This window comes from Solea senegalensis, linkage group LG15 (genome assembly GCF_019176455.1).
Source record: "Solea senegalensis isolate Sse05_10M linkage group LG15, IFAPA_SoseM_1, whole genome shotgun sequence".
NCBI lineage: Eukaryota > Metazoa > Chordata > Actinopteri > Pleuronectiformes > Soleidae > Solea > Solea senegalensis.
Window position 1 is genome coordinate 11,202,745 of NC_058035.1, and position 17,126 is coordinate 11,219,870.

Below are 17,126 nucleotides of genomic sequence, written 5' to 3' on the forward strand. Positions count from 1 at the left end.
TACCTTACAATAGCACTTTATCCCTCAAAGCAACAGTTTCTTTCAGCAGTTTTACTTTGAGTTTTTTTATTGGCGAGTTGTTAAGGACTTACAGCCAAGAAAGTCCACTCAAGATCTAAAGCCAAACACTCTGCAATGCTCTCAAATAGTCCGTCACGATAGAACCGAAAGAAATAAACTAACGTAAAGAGAGTTTACATCTGGCTTCAAACATTTAATGCACAGACTTGACACAACCACATTGACTCCTGTAAAATAGATAGCAAGCAAATACCACAGTGGAGCTTAAAATGCCTCATTGTGTTGACCTCCTGTTAGAGTAGTGTTTTGATTCCAGAACACACACTATTTTGGCATATTTCTGAAAGACTTCTCAAACAGTACACACTAAAGTAAGATCTCACTATTGTACAACATTATAAGCTTCAGAAAGGTAGTGCTGCAGCATTTACTTTTTACAGGCATTCTTGTTGCTGTACTCATGCCCTGTGAAGTATATTCCTGTAGTGAATAGACTTGTAATCATGTAAGCATCAGATACTGTGGAGGCAATGAATATCCATTAAAAAAAATCACGTAAGCATAAATAACAATCAAATGATTGATTGGTTTGCATCAAAACTGGAAAAACAAAAGATGGATATGAAAGCCTAAATATCAAACGCTTGTCATTTCTTGGACTCAACCAGTTAAAAAAAAACGCAGTAGGATGGCAGATGCCATTAACAGTCTTGACATTCAGTCCTTGGTGTTTCTGTGTATGTATGTTTAGGCTAGAAAAAAGCCTTGATTGTATTCTATAGCCTGCAGAAGCTTCTCACGGAGAGTTTCTGCACTTGTGTACTTAGGCAGGTCCAGCAGGTTGAAGCAGGTGTGGGCCACAGGTAAATAGTGCTCCCCTCCACTGGTGGGCTGAATCACTATTTGCAGGCTTTTCATTCCCAGGATGGGTATGCGGTCGCTGCCTGTGAGGAACACTGAAAAGGCGAGACATCGGTTCACTTTTCCAACTGAGCACAAAACAGGTAAGATTTCTCATATCAGTCTCTATGAAGTTATATATGGGTGGCAGCACTCACAGAGAAAGAGTTTTTTCTTCTCTAAAGGAAGATAGTGGAACACTTCCCAGAAGAGCTTGATGGTGGGGTGGTCGGCCCAGTACTCTCCTTTGTATTCCACACTCTTAGGAGTCAACACAAAATTATTTGTAATTCATTATACCAAGTTGAAGGAGCTATTGAGAACACACATTTTTTTACTACAATCATTATTATAAAACCACACCTTTTCGAGCTCCACCCAGTCATAATTGGTGTTGCCAATGACCATGGCTTGCAGTTCATTTGGCTGGAACAGCTCTAAAACCTTTCCGCCACACACTTTGTGAAAGCCTGCATAGAAGCATTTGAACAGTGGGGCCACTGAAGTGTTGAAAACGTAGTCAACGTAGGCATCAGCAAAGTCCTGCCTGGAGGCAAAAAGCAATTCATATGAAAATAAAGAGACGTTTAAAATGTAGCAGAGACAGTAATAAGACCAGACTTCTATTAGCAAACAAAGAAGGTATGTTTCTGCAATCAATATATTCAGAATCAGGCCAACAAGTTTACTGTGAGCAGAGAGATGGCATATTGGTGTCTTAAAGGAATAATTCAACATTTTGGAAAATGCTTAGCATTCTGACAAGTGTTGCTTTTCCCACCCAAGTCTTTGAAAATGTGTTTTAATCAGTGAGCTTTCAAAGTGTTGGTAGGTGAAATTAATTAGAACCAGGTCAGCTGTTCTTCCTGGTTTAATGTCTTTACACTAACCTACTGATTCTAGCAACTTTCTTACTGTTCAGTCATCAGATGTGTACCACCTGTATCATCAGTGCAATTTAATACTCACTCACTCACTCACTCTTGTACTACCTTATGCTCCTGGCACCAATCTCAGCTGACATACTGTAGGGCGAAAGGCAGGGTGCACCCTGGACAAGTCGCCAGTCCATCACAGGGCCACAAACAGAGGCAAACAAAAATCCACTCTCACTCTCACACCTACAGTCAATTTAGAGTGTCCAATTTGCAACCAAAAATGTACTAGTTCTGACCTTTAAACATTTGTTATTGGTTATCAGGATGGCCCAGAAAACTACCTGTTTGATTTATTTACACTGATGTCTTCACCATTTGGTACTAGTTCCAACACCTCTGTGACACCATAGTTGTCCTCAGTGATCTGTAAAAAAAACAAAACAAAACAAAAAAACAGTTTACTGTCTGTTAATAACTTCCCAAAACAGACACGTTTTTTTCACTTCACCACAAAGAGTGCTGACTATTGTCTTACTGTGAAGTTCAAACAGAAAACCTCCTCCAGGTCATCTTCTGTGTAGTCCAGTAAGTGTTGCAGACTCCTATTTATATAGGGAACAAAGAAAGACATGTACAGTATTTACCAATATAATTTTAGACAACATTGAATGCTTTCGTATAATACTCAGTTCTATAATATACTGCAGTTGTAACAGTGCAAGATTCAGTTTTAGATGCAGTAAACTGAGATCCATAAACATTAAAACCTCAGATGACTGCTCCTTGATCTGACCTTCCCACATCTGGCATTAACTCTTTCAAGTCATCAAGTGTCGGCTTCTTCTTCAGAAGCTTCTTGTAAAGGGCCACGGGGAAGCTGAGCTCCACAATGGTGAAGTTGTAGATGGCCAGACCACAGATGACCCCAATGAGGTTGAACAAGTCATGTTCTTCAAAGGTCTGCGAGGGACAGTTAACCGAGCGTCATAAGACTTGGAAGGACAGCAGGAATGGAGACAGAATGTGTGGACTGATGAGGAAACCACAACATTGCTCTACTTGGTGCAAAAAGCAAAATATTACTACAATAACACACTGATGCCACAACAGCTACTGGCATTTTATATCATTATCTTATCCTTCTGTGGTGACAAGGACTTTAACCTACTGCTTATCTCGCTGAACTAACTCTCAATATTGGCTTTGTGGCAGTGGATGGAAATCTAATTCAGGCAATAGCTGGGTGGCTGTTTACAGGATAAGCCAAACGTACAATAAATTCATATTATGACATATTATATTAAATCTAATTATTGAGAGCATTTTAGAGAGTCCTTAAAATCATTGCATAGTGATATATTTCATCAGCATGAGCACAAAAAAGTGCATTATACAGCAATTACCTTGTTTGAAAACCAGATGAGCCTGGACTCCTCGTAGTAACGGAACATGCCATATCTGGGGTCCAGCAGCTCTTTCATGATCAAGAGAAAGAACTCCTTCCTCACACCTCCTGCGTCAACTGCCTCTTCTCCTACAAAGATCACCTGGCATGGATGTCAGTACAATTAGTGATGACAAATTAGAAGAGCAGTATGCAATCCGTCCTCTTTTTTCCTGTTGGGAGTAAATTGACTTTTACCACTTGATCCCTTGTATCAATATCTATACATTAATTGTAACACGTTTTACCTTAAGTGGCTTCTTGTAGTCAACATTTTTGGACTTCCTGAGAACTTCCATAGTGTCTCCAACTATATTTTCCCTCCGGACGATGAGTATGAGGCACGGGTTGACAGATTCTACAGCTGGCATGAACATGGAGCTTAAGTTTTGCAGCTGTGCCTGGTCTACTGCCATCTATCAATGCAACAAGAAAATGATGAGAGGATGAGGACGCTGATGGTTCAAAGATAACTTTAGAGCATTGTTTCCCAAACGTTCTATCTGGGGACCCACTTATTGAAGATGCTAAATGTGACCCAAATCACAATATAAACCATGACAAGAGTATTGCATAAGTAGTGCCTAATTTACAGCCACATCTGTAACACCTAATATCATTCACATAACCATAACCTATCACATAAATTGGTAAACAATTCAAGTCCAAGAGCTGTTAAAAAATAATGAAAACTTTGTTTTATGCATGTAATTTAAAAATAAAACATATTAACATAAATCTTAACTCAAAGGTTGGAAAAATTAATGCAACACATAAAGACAGAAAACCTTTTTTAAAAAACCTTTTTTTTAAAAGTTTACTGTAGATTACCTGCATCTGTATGACAGCATCAGTCTGAAGCAGAGTGGTCTTAGCTTGAGCATCAAATACAAAGGGATACCTGCACAGAGTCACCATACCATCACCCTGTAGATACAACGTATAAGTCACACATTATTGCCAATAAACCAGCAAAACTAGGTAAGTGAATTATGGATCGGACATCAGCATTGGACTGACCGGTGGGTACATCTGCCGCTGAATCCATGTGACGTAGTCGCGTCTGATGTCTATAAGGTCATCCAACTCGTGAATGTAGAATTTGTCGTACTGGATGATGTGTCCTGCCCTATCACTCACCTGAAACATGTGGAAAATAGGCATTATCAACTGTTTTTTAAGATACTACATGCATGAATAATATGGGACTATTTACTTAGGAATTGGTAATGTGACAGCTGTTGCAACACAAATCCATCCACCCCCTCACCTTATGCAGGATCTCCAAAAGTCGGAGGGACGTATCCAGGTAAGAGGTAAAAACTCTCTGCTCTGTTGAGGGAATGCCCACCTTGTTTATCTTAAGTAGATACACAACCACCTCCTTGTACAACTCCACCAGCCGCTGGAAGACCAGGGGCTCAAACCTAGACCACCACATTCCTGTCACAAATAGAAGACAAAGAAAATATAAAACAGTCGACTTGTGTGTCACATAGAGCATAAAACAACACCATCTTCCTCTTACCCAACACCTTTCGTGGAGCCTCTGTCAGGCTGAGGAGTGATTTGGCAAATGGGATGGCAATGGTCACAAAATTATTATGGTCACTGAAGAGAGGGCACTCTGGAAGAGTGAGGTAAAGTCTCAGGGCTTCAATGTCTGGAGGAGAGTTGTTCAGTTGGGGAATAAGGTTTTTTTCCAAACTGGCAGCAATCTGAAGGAGACAGATTAAAGATTATTGGCCTGGTACTTGGAATCCAATGAATCTTCATTGGACAAATAAAACTGATAAATAACAGATAAAGCCTTTGTCCTCTCTTTTGTTGAGAAATACAATTATATTTTGTCAGTGAAGGGTCAGACAAAAGAAATACAATTCAAATGAGCAATTACATATAACAGTTAACTAGTGAAAGCAGCAATTTACTGTAATATGTGGTTATGGTGCACTAAGGGCACTAACCTGCTGAGCGATCTCAGGATGATCTGGTTGGACCACTCTGTGAAACAGGACACGAGCTATATTCATGTCCACCCCTGAACATTTACTGCTGGTGCAGTAGTGATCTGGATGACTATATAAAAGAATAGGGCAGTCGGAATGAGACCATGCAGATGATTACCAAATAAAACAGGAGATGAATAGTAGAAACACATTAAAGGTCATAAGTGTCTAAAGGTCATAATACATTATGACCTTTAGACACCTAAAATATTATTACCTTGTTGACAGAAAAGATCCATTGAGGCAGCTTGCAGAGGAGAACACGAGGTCAATCTCACTAAGGATATGATAAAAGGAAAATAATCAGCATCACTATATTTTGCAAGCAAATCTCCATTAACAGTCAAGACAACTTTTCCAATTGTAAAAATGTGTCTGCAACTATTTAACACTAGTTTTTGAGAAGACTTTACTTGGAGATTTCGACAGGAAGTCTTCCTGGTGAATGGCTCAACCATTTTTGTATGATCTCCTCATTCAAGGTGCAGAGTTTCCGGTGAGGATCTTGTGTTGTCACATCATCTATGCTCTAAAGACGGAAGCATGGAACACATTTCAGACAAGTTACAATTTACTTAAATAGAGACCATCACTATGTAATTAAGCATCAATATGTGAAAAGCCTCTTTAGGGGCCATTTACATGCGGCATCTTTCTTTGTTATTTTCAGTGGAGATACGCATCAGTCACACACACAAACGAGTGAAGTGGTCACGACATGCATCCATTGTGACAAAAGCCGGAATGCGTCACAACAAGATGAAAATATCTTCACTTTTTGGAATGCTGCTTTTAGTTTTTGTTTAGCTTTTAGTACTGCTGATACTCGGGCCAAAGAAGTAGGTCAAACTAGTCTTTGTTCACAGTGCAATAAGCTTTGAACCAACTATGGTTATCATCTGGAATGTCCAGATATGGATATCTAGACATTCCAGATGAAGCTCCAGAATTAGTGAAGGAGAAGATGTACCCATACATGGCAAAGCTGGGTGAGGGAAAGCAGTGCTAGTACTCCATCTTTATCTTTATTGATTAATGTGTAAGTTAATTCAGTGAGGCTGCAGTAACTTCAGTCAGCTCCCAGATTTTGGTTGCTTAGTAACAACAGACGCAACAGAAGTGCAGTCCCCACAACGGACTTGGCTAAAAACACCCCCGGCTTCTTCCATGCATTTTTTCCAATCACTTTAAGATGCTGCATGTGAATGGCCCCTTACTCCAAAAAAACTCACATTGGCAGTGCAGTAGTGAGCAAAGCTCTGATCCCCTCCAGCATAAATTCCCTTGACGCAACCAATGTCTGAAATAGAATGACAGCATGAGTTAAATATTGCTTAACATTGCTTTGCTTCATTGGTCCTTTTTCTTACCTGTATATGGTGATTTGAAGGCTACATATGGGTGTTTGAGAGGGTAAGGGCTTTTCCTGTTGCTGGTGGAGTTTGTACCAAGCTGACCGTTACCTCCAAGTCCAAATGAGAAAATCTTGCCAGAAGACGGTGTGAAGGCAAGTGTGTGTTGCCTTGTAATAACACAGTAATGTGAAAAATTATGTTGATTGTTGAATCTTACTGATTATATCATGTGCCATGTTATCTATGTTTGAGATGAAACATAAAAATTACTCATTGTTATCTTACCTTCCACATGCAATCTGTGTCACTACATTTCCCATGAGCTCAAACACTTTTCTTGGGTTGATTTCATGGTTTGTAGAGCTGTGTCCAAGTTGTCCGTAACCTCCTGCTCCAAATGAAAACACACCTCCTTCCTGAGAAATCAACTAAACACGTCATTCTAACCTTCCTAAAGAGATACATTAATGAGTCATGCTGGTTGTTTCAGATGTTGAGATATTTATGGAGGATCATGATGCTGTGTGAAACTGTACTAAAACCCTTATTGTTTGAAAACTTGTCTGATGTTTACAGGTTTGTTAAGTGCCACAGGCTCATTGCACTGTTTTTTTGAGAATATAAACCAATAGATATAGATGCGTTTCCACTTATCAGTACAATGCAGTACAGTGCAGTTCAGCGCACCATAGTACAGTTTGTAACTGTAAACCCTAATCTGGCTTGCATTTCTACTGTGGGGTGCATAGGCTGGATGGTGATAGCTGTGTGAGCTACATAATAGCTTGACATATACCAGCACAATAGTGTAGATGGTCAATAAATTAAATGAGAAGAAAGTGAGACAGTAAACACTGCTGCTAGCTGCTATTAGTCCTTAAATAATAAACAAACAACTTTGAATGCATGCAAGAACCCCAACCGAGGGGTGCAAATAAGTGGATGAAATAAAGTGATAACTTTTGACAATTTCATAGCATACAGAACTGAGCTGAATTGTAAATGCAAAGTGGTAACCCCATATCTCAGAAATATAACACAACTTAACTTGGTTAGTGCAACTGTGTGATCTTCTCCACAGGAGATGTAAATCACTCTCTGTGACCGAAGGGATTTTAACAGGGCTGGGCACCATCGATCTGAAAAAGACACACTCACAGTCAGTTTGCATTTAGGATGTGAGGACTCACAAGTACTTTGGGAGTATGACCTCTCACCAGTGGTGTCATTGAGACCCAGCTGACCAAACTTGTTACGCCCCCAACCAAACACTGCTCCTGAGAGAGTGAGGGCAAAGCTGTGAGCGCCTCCTGCTGATATCTGAGCAAAAGGGATGCCCTGTAGAGATTTAATGGTTTGGGGTGTGGAAACCATCTTCGCCGGCATTCCTAACCCAAGTTGCCCATATCGGCTCTGGCCCCACGAGAAGACTTGGCCCCCTGTGCAAAGAAACACATATGACATAATATGTTCTAACATTTGGAAAACTTACTAAGACTGACTGAATAAATGTGCATCATGCTGATACAAACCATTCTCACCTTTTGAAAGTGCAAGGGAGTGCCAATACCCACAGGCTACCTGAGTAATTTGAACATCTGACAAACTCCTGATGTTTCTGGCATTTTACAGGAACAGAGAAAGAAGCATCATTTGAATTTCAATCAATTAACATTAGGGCAGCAAATAACAATTCATTTCATAATAGATGAATCTGTCAATTATTCTCTCGATTAATCAATTACTTGTTTGGTACATAAAATGTTTGTCGTGTTTCTCAAACAAAGACTTTGTGACATGGAGCAAATATGCACATTCAAGCAGCTAAAATTATCTGAGAGCTTGTTTTGAATCTATTATCAGAATAGTTGACGATTAAATAAATAATTGATTAATCGTTGCAGTCCTGCTTATCAGGTTCAAATAAATGCCATAATTTGCAATAGAGAGTTTAACCTTAAAAATCACATTAACATTTGACATAAACATCTGCTGTTACATGTTCCAGTAATACATGTCTTGAGTAAAACAAAGGGATAAGTAAAACAAAGAAATATACTACCTAGGCACTCGAACACATTCTTCCATATTATTCAAGCCCAGCTGCCCATCTGAGCCCAGACCCCATGAAAATATCTGCCCTTTATCATTCAGGGCTAGTGTGTGGGACTCTCCACATGACACCGCCACTATGATCTGTGCATCCAGGGCCACGACCTGTTCTAGTAGAAGACAAAGACATATATATATATATATATATATACAGTACATTTATGTGACAAATGATTTCTAAAAACTGTTACAGTTAAGGAAAAACACCAACCTGGTTTCTTTCTGCCCTTCTCATGTCCTAACTGCCCGAGGTCATTGCAGCCACAGGTGTACACTGTTCCATCCTGCAGCAGGGTGGCTGTGTGCCTGCGGCCACACCCCACATCACACACTCGCTTCCCGTGAAAGAACTCACATATTCGTGGCTCCACAACGATCTCTTCATCAATGCCACCTAAACCCAGCTGTCCATAGGAGGCATTTCCCCAGCACAGCATTGTAGCACTCCTCTTTGGCAGGATCCTTTCTCTGTGAAGACCAGGAACAAACAACTCAGCTGATGTAACCGGACAGAGCACATTAACACACCTACATGGTTAGCTGTTTTAATATTTAATAGCTATTCTGCATGTGTATTACATATATCTGTGACTCAATTCTCTTCTGTCAAAATTAACATTTCAGATATGCACAATGACATTCTTCCTGTCCACAATTGTCAATTGAAATATCAATTTCTTCACACTTCCTCTGAAAAAATTCTAATCAAGTATATCGGGTTTGTCATAACATGTTAATTAAATCCAATTGTAGATATCCAAAATGAGAATTGCAGATATCTACAAATGACTATAATTTCAGTGTGAAATATCTACAGTTTGATTCTGACTAGTTTTAATTCCAGGGAAAATGAAGATCTCGTGAAATGGAATTCTAACTCAGAATAAAACTGTAAATATTTCACATGGAAATTACAGAGTCATGATTCATTTGCATGTCTACATGTAATTAGTCCTAGGAAAAATTTGTAACAATCTTGTGGCCAGGAAGATTGACATTATGGATATTTAGTGTTGATTTTGACTAGGTCAACTAAAGAGCAATATTATGATTGTAAGAAGTAAAAAAGACAGAATGTGCCTTATAATGATGACATGATATTACTTCATAAAGTGCCAAGATGGAGTTGCACCAGTCAAATATTCGTAAGTGTTGGTGTGCCGTCTTCGAATGCAACGCTAAGAGATTTTCATTTGTAATTTTATGTGCAGGATGAATAGAATAGAATAGTACTAATCAACCCTTCCCTTTGCCGAAGTTTAGCTCAATCAGGTTTACCTCCCCATCATGGACACACTAGTGATTTGGTTTGTGCTCAGGGGAAAGACTGTTGAGTATTTTTTAATCATATGAATTGTAATAGGTGGTCATGCCCAGTGGTTAAGTGGGTCATCTTTCAGCTGGAAGTTTGAGGGTTAGATTCCTGGCTCTACCAGTCTACGTGCACTAGCAGCTTTGAATGGTCATCAAGACTAGAAAAGCACCATATAAATACATACCATTTAATGTAGATATTTTGTATTGTGGTATGGACCATCTTTTGTGTCTTTAATCAAGTTCATAATTAATTAATATCAAGTGGAATTGAATTAAGGATATCTGTAATATACAGTATGTCCAGAATAGCTACGTAATGTTATTTGAGAAAATAGGTGACTACACCCACTCTTTGAAAAGTAGGACACACATCAACTTGTATCACCAAGTCTAAACAACATTGTGGCTCAATAAGAAAGCAGCAGTTTAAATAGAGGTTGTAAAATGAGTGACTCTGAACCCATCTAATCAACTAACTTCATGTTTAGACACACGTTCAAATGTGTGTTGGCAGAGCTGCCTCAGGTAGATCACAAAGAACTCCAATATGTGAATGATTCATTGAAATTGTGTGAGAAATGTGAACATCATTGTGGGTTTTTTTATCCAGAAACCCTGTTCACTTCTGATGCATATTGATGTTGTTGCTGTTTCATTTACTTCTCAATCTTTTAAAACTGAACTGCTCCAAATAATGACTGCCATCATAAAATTACACACGTAATGGGTTCATATTTACACACACATAAATGTATGTATATGTACACACGCATATAGAACAATTAATCATACACACGTATACATATATGTATGCTATGTTAAATATATATATATATATATATATATATATATATATATATATATATATATATATATACATACATACAAACATGTACGTATGCTATGTTAAAAAAATTAAAACGGAAGTTGTGGTCTTGTTCTGAAGGAAGAACAGCTAGCAAGCCCCTTGACGACCGCTCACCATTTCGTGACTAGTGCAACTAGGACAAGTTAATTATGTATTTAGTGTAATGATTAGAGACGGCGATAAATGTTATAAAAACAGTGTGCATTTAACACCGGTTTACACGTGCTGACACAAACACAGCTTATCTTCTCACAAACGGGGCCGTTATGTTAGCAGGCTAACGTTATTCTGAACTAAATTAAGCTAACAGTGAATCTACTAACATGAGTTAGCTGCATGGCTACGTGACGCAGCCGTGTTATGCCTGCTATGTCTTAGTGTAGGTAGTTAAGTTTAAGTTACAGCCCGCGTAAGCCAAAGGTTGTTATCGAAAGCTTAACCAGGGTTGTTAGCGGTTAATGCAAACAGCGAATCTTACCAAATCCTTACAGCGTTACTATTTTCCACTGGTCTGCTTCTTAGTTGGTCCAACTGTTAGAAAGACACAGAACTGCACATTTTCAACGTTAAATTCAAAACCCAAATACAGGATAGTGACAGGCCGCCACCACCACAATCCCCCCCACTCTGGTCTGTCAACAACGGGTTTACTGAGGAATTCCGTAAAGTCAGCTGAAATCAGATCCCCATGTCCGGTTTTCGTTTTTCAAAGTTAAACTCTTTTGTGATAGCACAGCAGCGGGGCCGCAGAGTACAGGTCTGTTCCATTGTCCCAGATTCCTTTTCTACTTGACTGACATTGAGATTATGTGAATATCTTATTATAACGAAACGATTTGGATTTAAATATAAATTGGGTGAGTTTTAATGTGAAGGTAAAAGGAAATTACCGGATGTTACGCTGCTTTTTCACTGACGCACACACACACGTACAGGTGGTGGTGAAGAAATGTCGCGAAGCATCTCAACTGTTCGAGAGAGAGCGGAAAGCGCGCATGCGCATGTGTGTTTTAAACAGGTTCAAACACATCTGAACATCAATGTGTCTATGTTGAATTAATAAATAGTGAATGTGTGTCATTCAGCAAAGGCTGAATGCAGCATTTGAAAAGGTTCACAGTCCCACAAAAGTGAGAAAACCTGGCAAATGTATTTACTTCTGCTACTGTCATGTCATTTGCTCCTTTTCAAAATCAACAGTAGTTTACTCTTTTTATAGTGGCTCACTCTCACTCTCTCTCTCTCTCTCTCTCTCTCCTGTGAACCAAAATAGACAAGCATCAACATGAGCAAGCAAAGGAGAGGCAGTAAAAACACATAAAATCCACTTGGTGGTTACACTTAATAAAAATATTCCAATAAACAGCGACCCAATAAGGTAGTACTTAATTCACTTGATATTTTTCAATCAGTCCTTTTCTGTTTATAGTAGCAGTTTTCTAGCATTGTGTATGGGGAGATGGCCTTAGTTCAAGGGAAAAGGGGGAGACTCCATCTTAAAGGCTAAATGACCCCAAACATTTGTTGCCTTTCATACTGTATGTGTGTTCTACTTCTGCCTCTAAATGGAAGGTTTTTGTCCTTTTAAAGATCTACATTAGACCTGTAGAGGCTTCTGTTGGTTTTAACAAAACTAATGGACCTGCATGCTTATCTAAACAAAATTAAATTAAAATAAATATATACAAACGACATCATGCATGCATTTAATAATGCACTATATCTAGTGTACAGGGTAAGCTAAACAGGCATTATTACTTTTGTTGGGGTATATGCCTTCTAATGGTGCTATGTCATTTTTGTTTCTGTCATTTGCATTTTCACACAAATTGTTGTGCTTTGTTCCTTATTATGTCAAACCAAAATGAATATAATCATCATTAATATAACCATCATCAACATTTATAAAGTAATAAAAAAAATATATATAAAGTAAGTAGCTGGACAGAAAAAAGTACCATATACAGATAGCAGAGTGCAGTATAAGTAATGTACTACAGAACTAAAGTGCTGTATATGACTACATTTACCAAAAACAATACTTACTCACATTCGGTTCCTGATGTTTCGTATCCTGTGCTTTTAACATTTGATTAGACAGTAAATATACAAGGGTTACATGGTTACATGGTAATACTGTGTCTATTAGCAATAATATTTATGTACGAACACAAGGGTTGTTTTAAATTTGATTTAATTGTCAGTGTTACATCAAAGGCCACGTGCCACTGACATGAACAACGTTTACAGAATTTTGTATTTCTATTGTGTTTCGTAGGAGACAATAAAGGGGCTCTGCCTAAAAATAGAAACTGCGTAAACACTACAGACACTGACTAATCTCTTTCCACAAAAACAACTCCTTTTTACGCAGACACCTGCATATCAATGCGTTCATCCCTGCATGATTAACAGGTCATGTTATTCAGCAGATGTCCCGTGAAAATGCAGTGAATCCTGTCGTACTGGTTCTATACGGGCGTGTTTTCAGGATTTACGCACTGTGAGCTGGCCTCTCAGAGCCAGAGGAGCTCACTTGGTTCATATTAAAAAAGAAATCACTTAAGCCAAGACAGAGTCAGGAGGAACAAACATGCTGCAACTGCTGGGCGTAAGTAAAAACATCTTTATACAGAATGTCATAGTCTTTTAGCTGAGAATGTGTTTGTGAACCAGAGTTTTTGTATCATGAGGAATGTGACTGACTGTGTTGTTTCTACTGCTCAGATCGTTGCTGGCTTTCTCTTTGTCATAATGTGGTTTTCAAAGGGACTTAAAGAGGTGAGCAAATGTTTGGAGTGTAAAAATTTCTATGCTTTGAAATGTAATATGGACTTAGAAATGTAAGTGACCTTGAATAAAACACGAAGACAAATACTGCCAATACTAGAGCAGGTGAGCGGCGGAAGGAAGAAGGAAGCAAAGAGGGATATTTCTGACATGATTCATTGTCTTTGACAGGGAAGTAGACCTAAAAAATCACAGCAGCTTGAATCCACCATCAACATCAAGATGGTGAGTAACAACACACAACCAAAGACTACAATTAACCTGATAGATAATAAATAATAAAACATTCATTAATATCTGACTTTCATCTCTGTCATAGATGAAGGATCTGAGTGAAGAGGATGTGCATTTATTGGCCAAGATCCTCTCAGTTGGACTGGTGGACGCAGACCCGAACTACCTCCACCACCTGAAAGGCTTCAGAGACTTACAAACTGGTTGATCACAGTTCAAAGAAAGAGGCAAAGAACAGCTGTTCCGGGGATTCCTCAGTGGACATGTGAAGATATCAAGTCAAGGCTGTGCAGCTTTGAGTCATGGATCGAGTCATGGATGTTGAACTCTTCTTGTTAGCTCACCTTTCAGATATGCCATTATTCATCATGGTGTATGGACAATATGCCCTTTATTCTGGTCAGACATGGCAGGAGTACTGGAATGGGAATAATGTTCTCTTTGCCTTACTATACATAAGTTAATGTAGAGAGAGAGAAAGAGAGAAAGCGAGGGAGAGAGAGAGAGAGAGAACATCTGATTTGAAACATTTCTAGTGCAGTCGTGAGTAACACCTGCCCAACTGGGTGTGTTGTGATGTTTAAACGGTGTAATGTGGGTGTTTTATAAACAATGGCTGTACAAGGTGCAAAATGGCTCAGAATAAAGAACTGATAAGTTTTATTAGTTTTATCAGGGTGTTTTTATTTCCATTTCAAAATGACATAATCTCACTTACAGGTGTATTACATCTGTGTAACTATTACTATCTGATATAAAGTCAGAGTCACTTTGTTTTTGTTGCAACCTTGTTCATGTCTTTTCCTAAAGAAGACACAAGACAAGACAAGACAAGACAAGACAGAAAGAGAGAAATCAGAGGCGCGTTTAGTCAAATTCAGTCGTTTGACTCGATTTATATGTGTTGACGTCACTTACTCCATACGAGGCTGTTGAGCCTTTTCCCCAGCAGGTAGAACAAGGTCACCATGGACATGTTCAAAAAGAAGAACCCCACCAGACAGGACGTGCTGAAGTGTCCAAGGAGGGGATAGACCCAAAGTCCCACTGACAAGTACACCCATAAAATCCTGCAGAACACGATGAGACAATCATTTTTTTCTGTCCTCTCACAGAGCTTGTATTCAATGACTATCTCCACTCGCTGACATAGACTGTTGTTATATGTCTATAGTAAATATAAAGGGTTGCACATCTGACATCATGAAAATTCACTTTGATGCCCTTGAGCTGTTTTGTGTATTGGACTGGTCTAAACTTGCTACACACTGTCTGCTGTGCTTTTAGATGACAACAAAAAATACTGGATTTGATTCAAGACAGATTTTGATTGTTTTATAATTGCTTACTTACCAGAATAAGTAAGCAAAGCCCACAACTCCTAATGCTGCCAACGCATGTTTCGTCTGTGGGTAGACGTGCGGCTGCACCAGCACTTCTCCAAGTAAAAACGGCAGAACCAATGTGTGCTGAAAAAAAACATTGTAGAATTAACTTAGAATGCGTGACGTGCATAACAGGAGAATCACACTATTTTTGTACACGTGGTCTTAACAAATGGTTTACAGACCATAGCATGGTTCATCCAGGGATGGAAGAAGGTGTCAATAGTTGCTGGGTAGATTAACTCTCTGTCATAGGCAAAGATAGTCCAGAATAATAGAACCACAAACTGAACAAAATAAACAAAAAGAAGAAAAAAAAAGTTAACGCATAATAGTTGGTTAAGAAAAGAAAGTTTACTTTGTGGTTCTCACCATGCCCACCGGGACGACAAAGACAGTGAAGAGGAAATCTTTACATTTGTTCAGAGTGCTCTCAGACTGGTCACCAGGCTGTAGATCATTTAGTGCTGCCAGTCCAAAGAATATAAACTGCACAACCTGAGACACAAGCAACATTTTTGTTTTCAACGACAAAATGCATCATTATAACTACGTAAAAACACGCACAGTTTATGAAGACATTTTATTTACAAATGAAAACATCCTATTTCATAGTGTGTAACAGTTGTGCTCTACATACGGTTGTGTAAATTCTTTGCAGTTTTCAGACCGACAGTTAGACAGACAGCTTAACAGAGATTCAAAGTTAATAAAGGGTTGGTTGCAGCATATTTCAAAATACTCACCAAATTTAAAAAAGTAAGGTACTTCCAGGGTCCTCCATAGGCAAAGATACCTGGTGGTAACTCCTCTCCATCCTTAGCAGCCAGACTCTTCATAACAAAAGTGTACCAGATGAATGCTAAGATATGGTACGCTCTACTCACAGTTGAAGTCATTTTAGCTTTTTGTTTCTATAGACAAGAAAAATAAACAGTGAAAACCCCCTCTTTACAATACCTTCAGACCATAGGAACTCAAGCGTAAGAGTTCCATGGTTCTTTGAAGATTACTGACTCAGCTTATCAAGACATTTTGAGACAAGGAGCCCACTGTTTCTAATAAAGCACTGGGGTCTTTCGGTCTTTGCCGACGTACTCCAGCATGTGACTGTCTCATTCACAGTGGGGGCTTAGTCACTCTTATGGTGTTTTGCAAGAGATAAAGAGTGAGCCAATCATTTTCATGTACATAAAGTCTGTGGCATATAAGTAGTGGGTGTGATTACGTTGTTTTTCCATCAGAAAGTCCTCACCAGATACAGCCTTAAGGCAAAGTTTTACATGTACTGTCCCTTAAAATGTTAAGATTTTTTATTTATTAATTCTTATTTTTGTCCTGAAGGTGGTGCTAGAGAAAAGGTCACCGCAGTGGCCGTCAGTGCTTATGACATCAACACAGCTTATGAAACGCAGTAAATTCCTGAACTGAAAAGCCATAATAACCTGGTAATCGAGATACATAATATGTATTTTATAACAATGCAATATGAGCTGTTACATATGTGTGTGTGGAAAGCCAAATGATTTGCATCAAATAAATCAGGAAATTACACTGACCTTCAATCATGTCAAAGATCCAGAATTGTTATCAAACAGAATAAATATTGCACTCAGTTTGTGTCAGGTCTCAGTGAGGTCTCAGTGAGGTACTGATCACTGAACAATGAGGGAAAAATGATCTGCAGATATGGAAACTTCTGTCCACAGAGCAGCAGTACTTTACATCACGTTGCTGCCTTTGATACATTATTTGTGTCAGAGATCATAGGCAAGTTGTACTGTACACATACCACTGCCATTCATCTTCTACA

The 17,126-nt window shown here is 38.8% G+C and overlaps 2 protein-coding genes across 4 annotated transcripts; both read right to left on the bottom strand.

Moving 5' to 3' along the window:
* Positions 1–49: 49 nt before the first annotated feature.
* Positions 50–11,559, bottom strand: herc4 (HECT and RLD domain containing E3 ubiquitin protein ligase 4). 3 transcript variants are annotated; one of them, XM_044045950.1, is made up of 24 exons: positions 11,383–11,559; positions 8,931–9,187; positions 8,670–8,829; positions 8,149–8,225; positions 7,825–8,046; positions 7,655–7,746; positions 6,893–7,023; positions 6,623–6,774; positions 6,485–6,552; positions 5,666–5,781; positions 5,470–5,529; positions 5,211–5,322; positions 4,772–4,961; positions 4,514–4,686; positions 4,264–4,383; positions 4,075–4,170; positions 3,492–3,659; positions 3,203–3,346; positions 2,593–2,759; positions 2,335–2,401; positions 2,141–2,223; positions 1,285–1,468; positions 1,080–1,182; positions 50–977 (listed from the first exon to the last, which is right to left on the bottom strand). In XM_044045950.1, exons 2-24 carry the CDS (start codon positions 9,154–9,156, stop codon positions 769–771), a joined length of 3,120 nt encoding a protein of 1,039 aa, XP_043901885.1. In that variant the 5' UTR covers positions 9,157–9,187; positions 11,383–11,559; the 3' UTR covers positions 50–768. The 3 variants fall into 3 exon arrangements, with proteins under 3 accessions (XP_043901885.1, XP_043901886.1, XP_043901887.1); XM_044045951.1 differs by lacking the exon at positions 11,383–11,559 and having other exon boundaries at positions 8,670–8,824; positions 8,931–9,028; XM_044045952.1 differs by lacking the exons at positions 50–977; positions 1,080–1,182; positions 1,285–1,468; positions 2,141–2,223 and having other exon boundaries at positions 2,567–2,759.
* Positions 11,560–14,591: 3,032 nt separating this feature from the next.
* Positions 14,592–17,113, bottom strand: LOC122781884 (androgen-dependent TFPI-regulating protein). The gene is made up of 6 exons (XM_044045957.1): positions 16,060–17,113; positions 15,686–15,811; positions 15,499–15,600; positions 15,282–15,397; positions 14,847–14,998; positions 14,592–14,732 (listed from the first exon to the last, which is right to left on the bottom strand). Exons 1-6 carry the CDS (start codon positions 16,210–16,212, stop codon positions 14,695–14,697), a joined length of 687 nt encoding a protein of 228 aa, XP_043901892.1. The 5' UTR covers positions 16,213–17,113; the 3' UTR covers positions 14,592–14,694.
* Between the last annotated feature and the right edge of the window lie 13 nt (positions 17,114–17,126).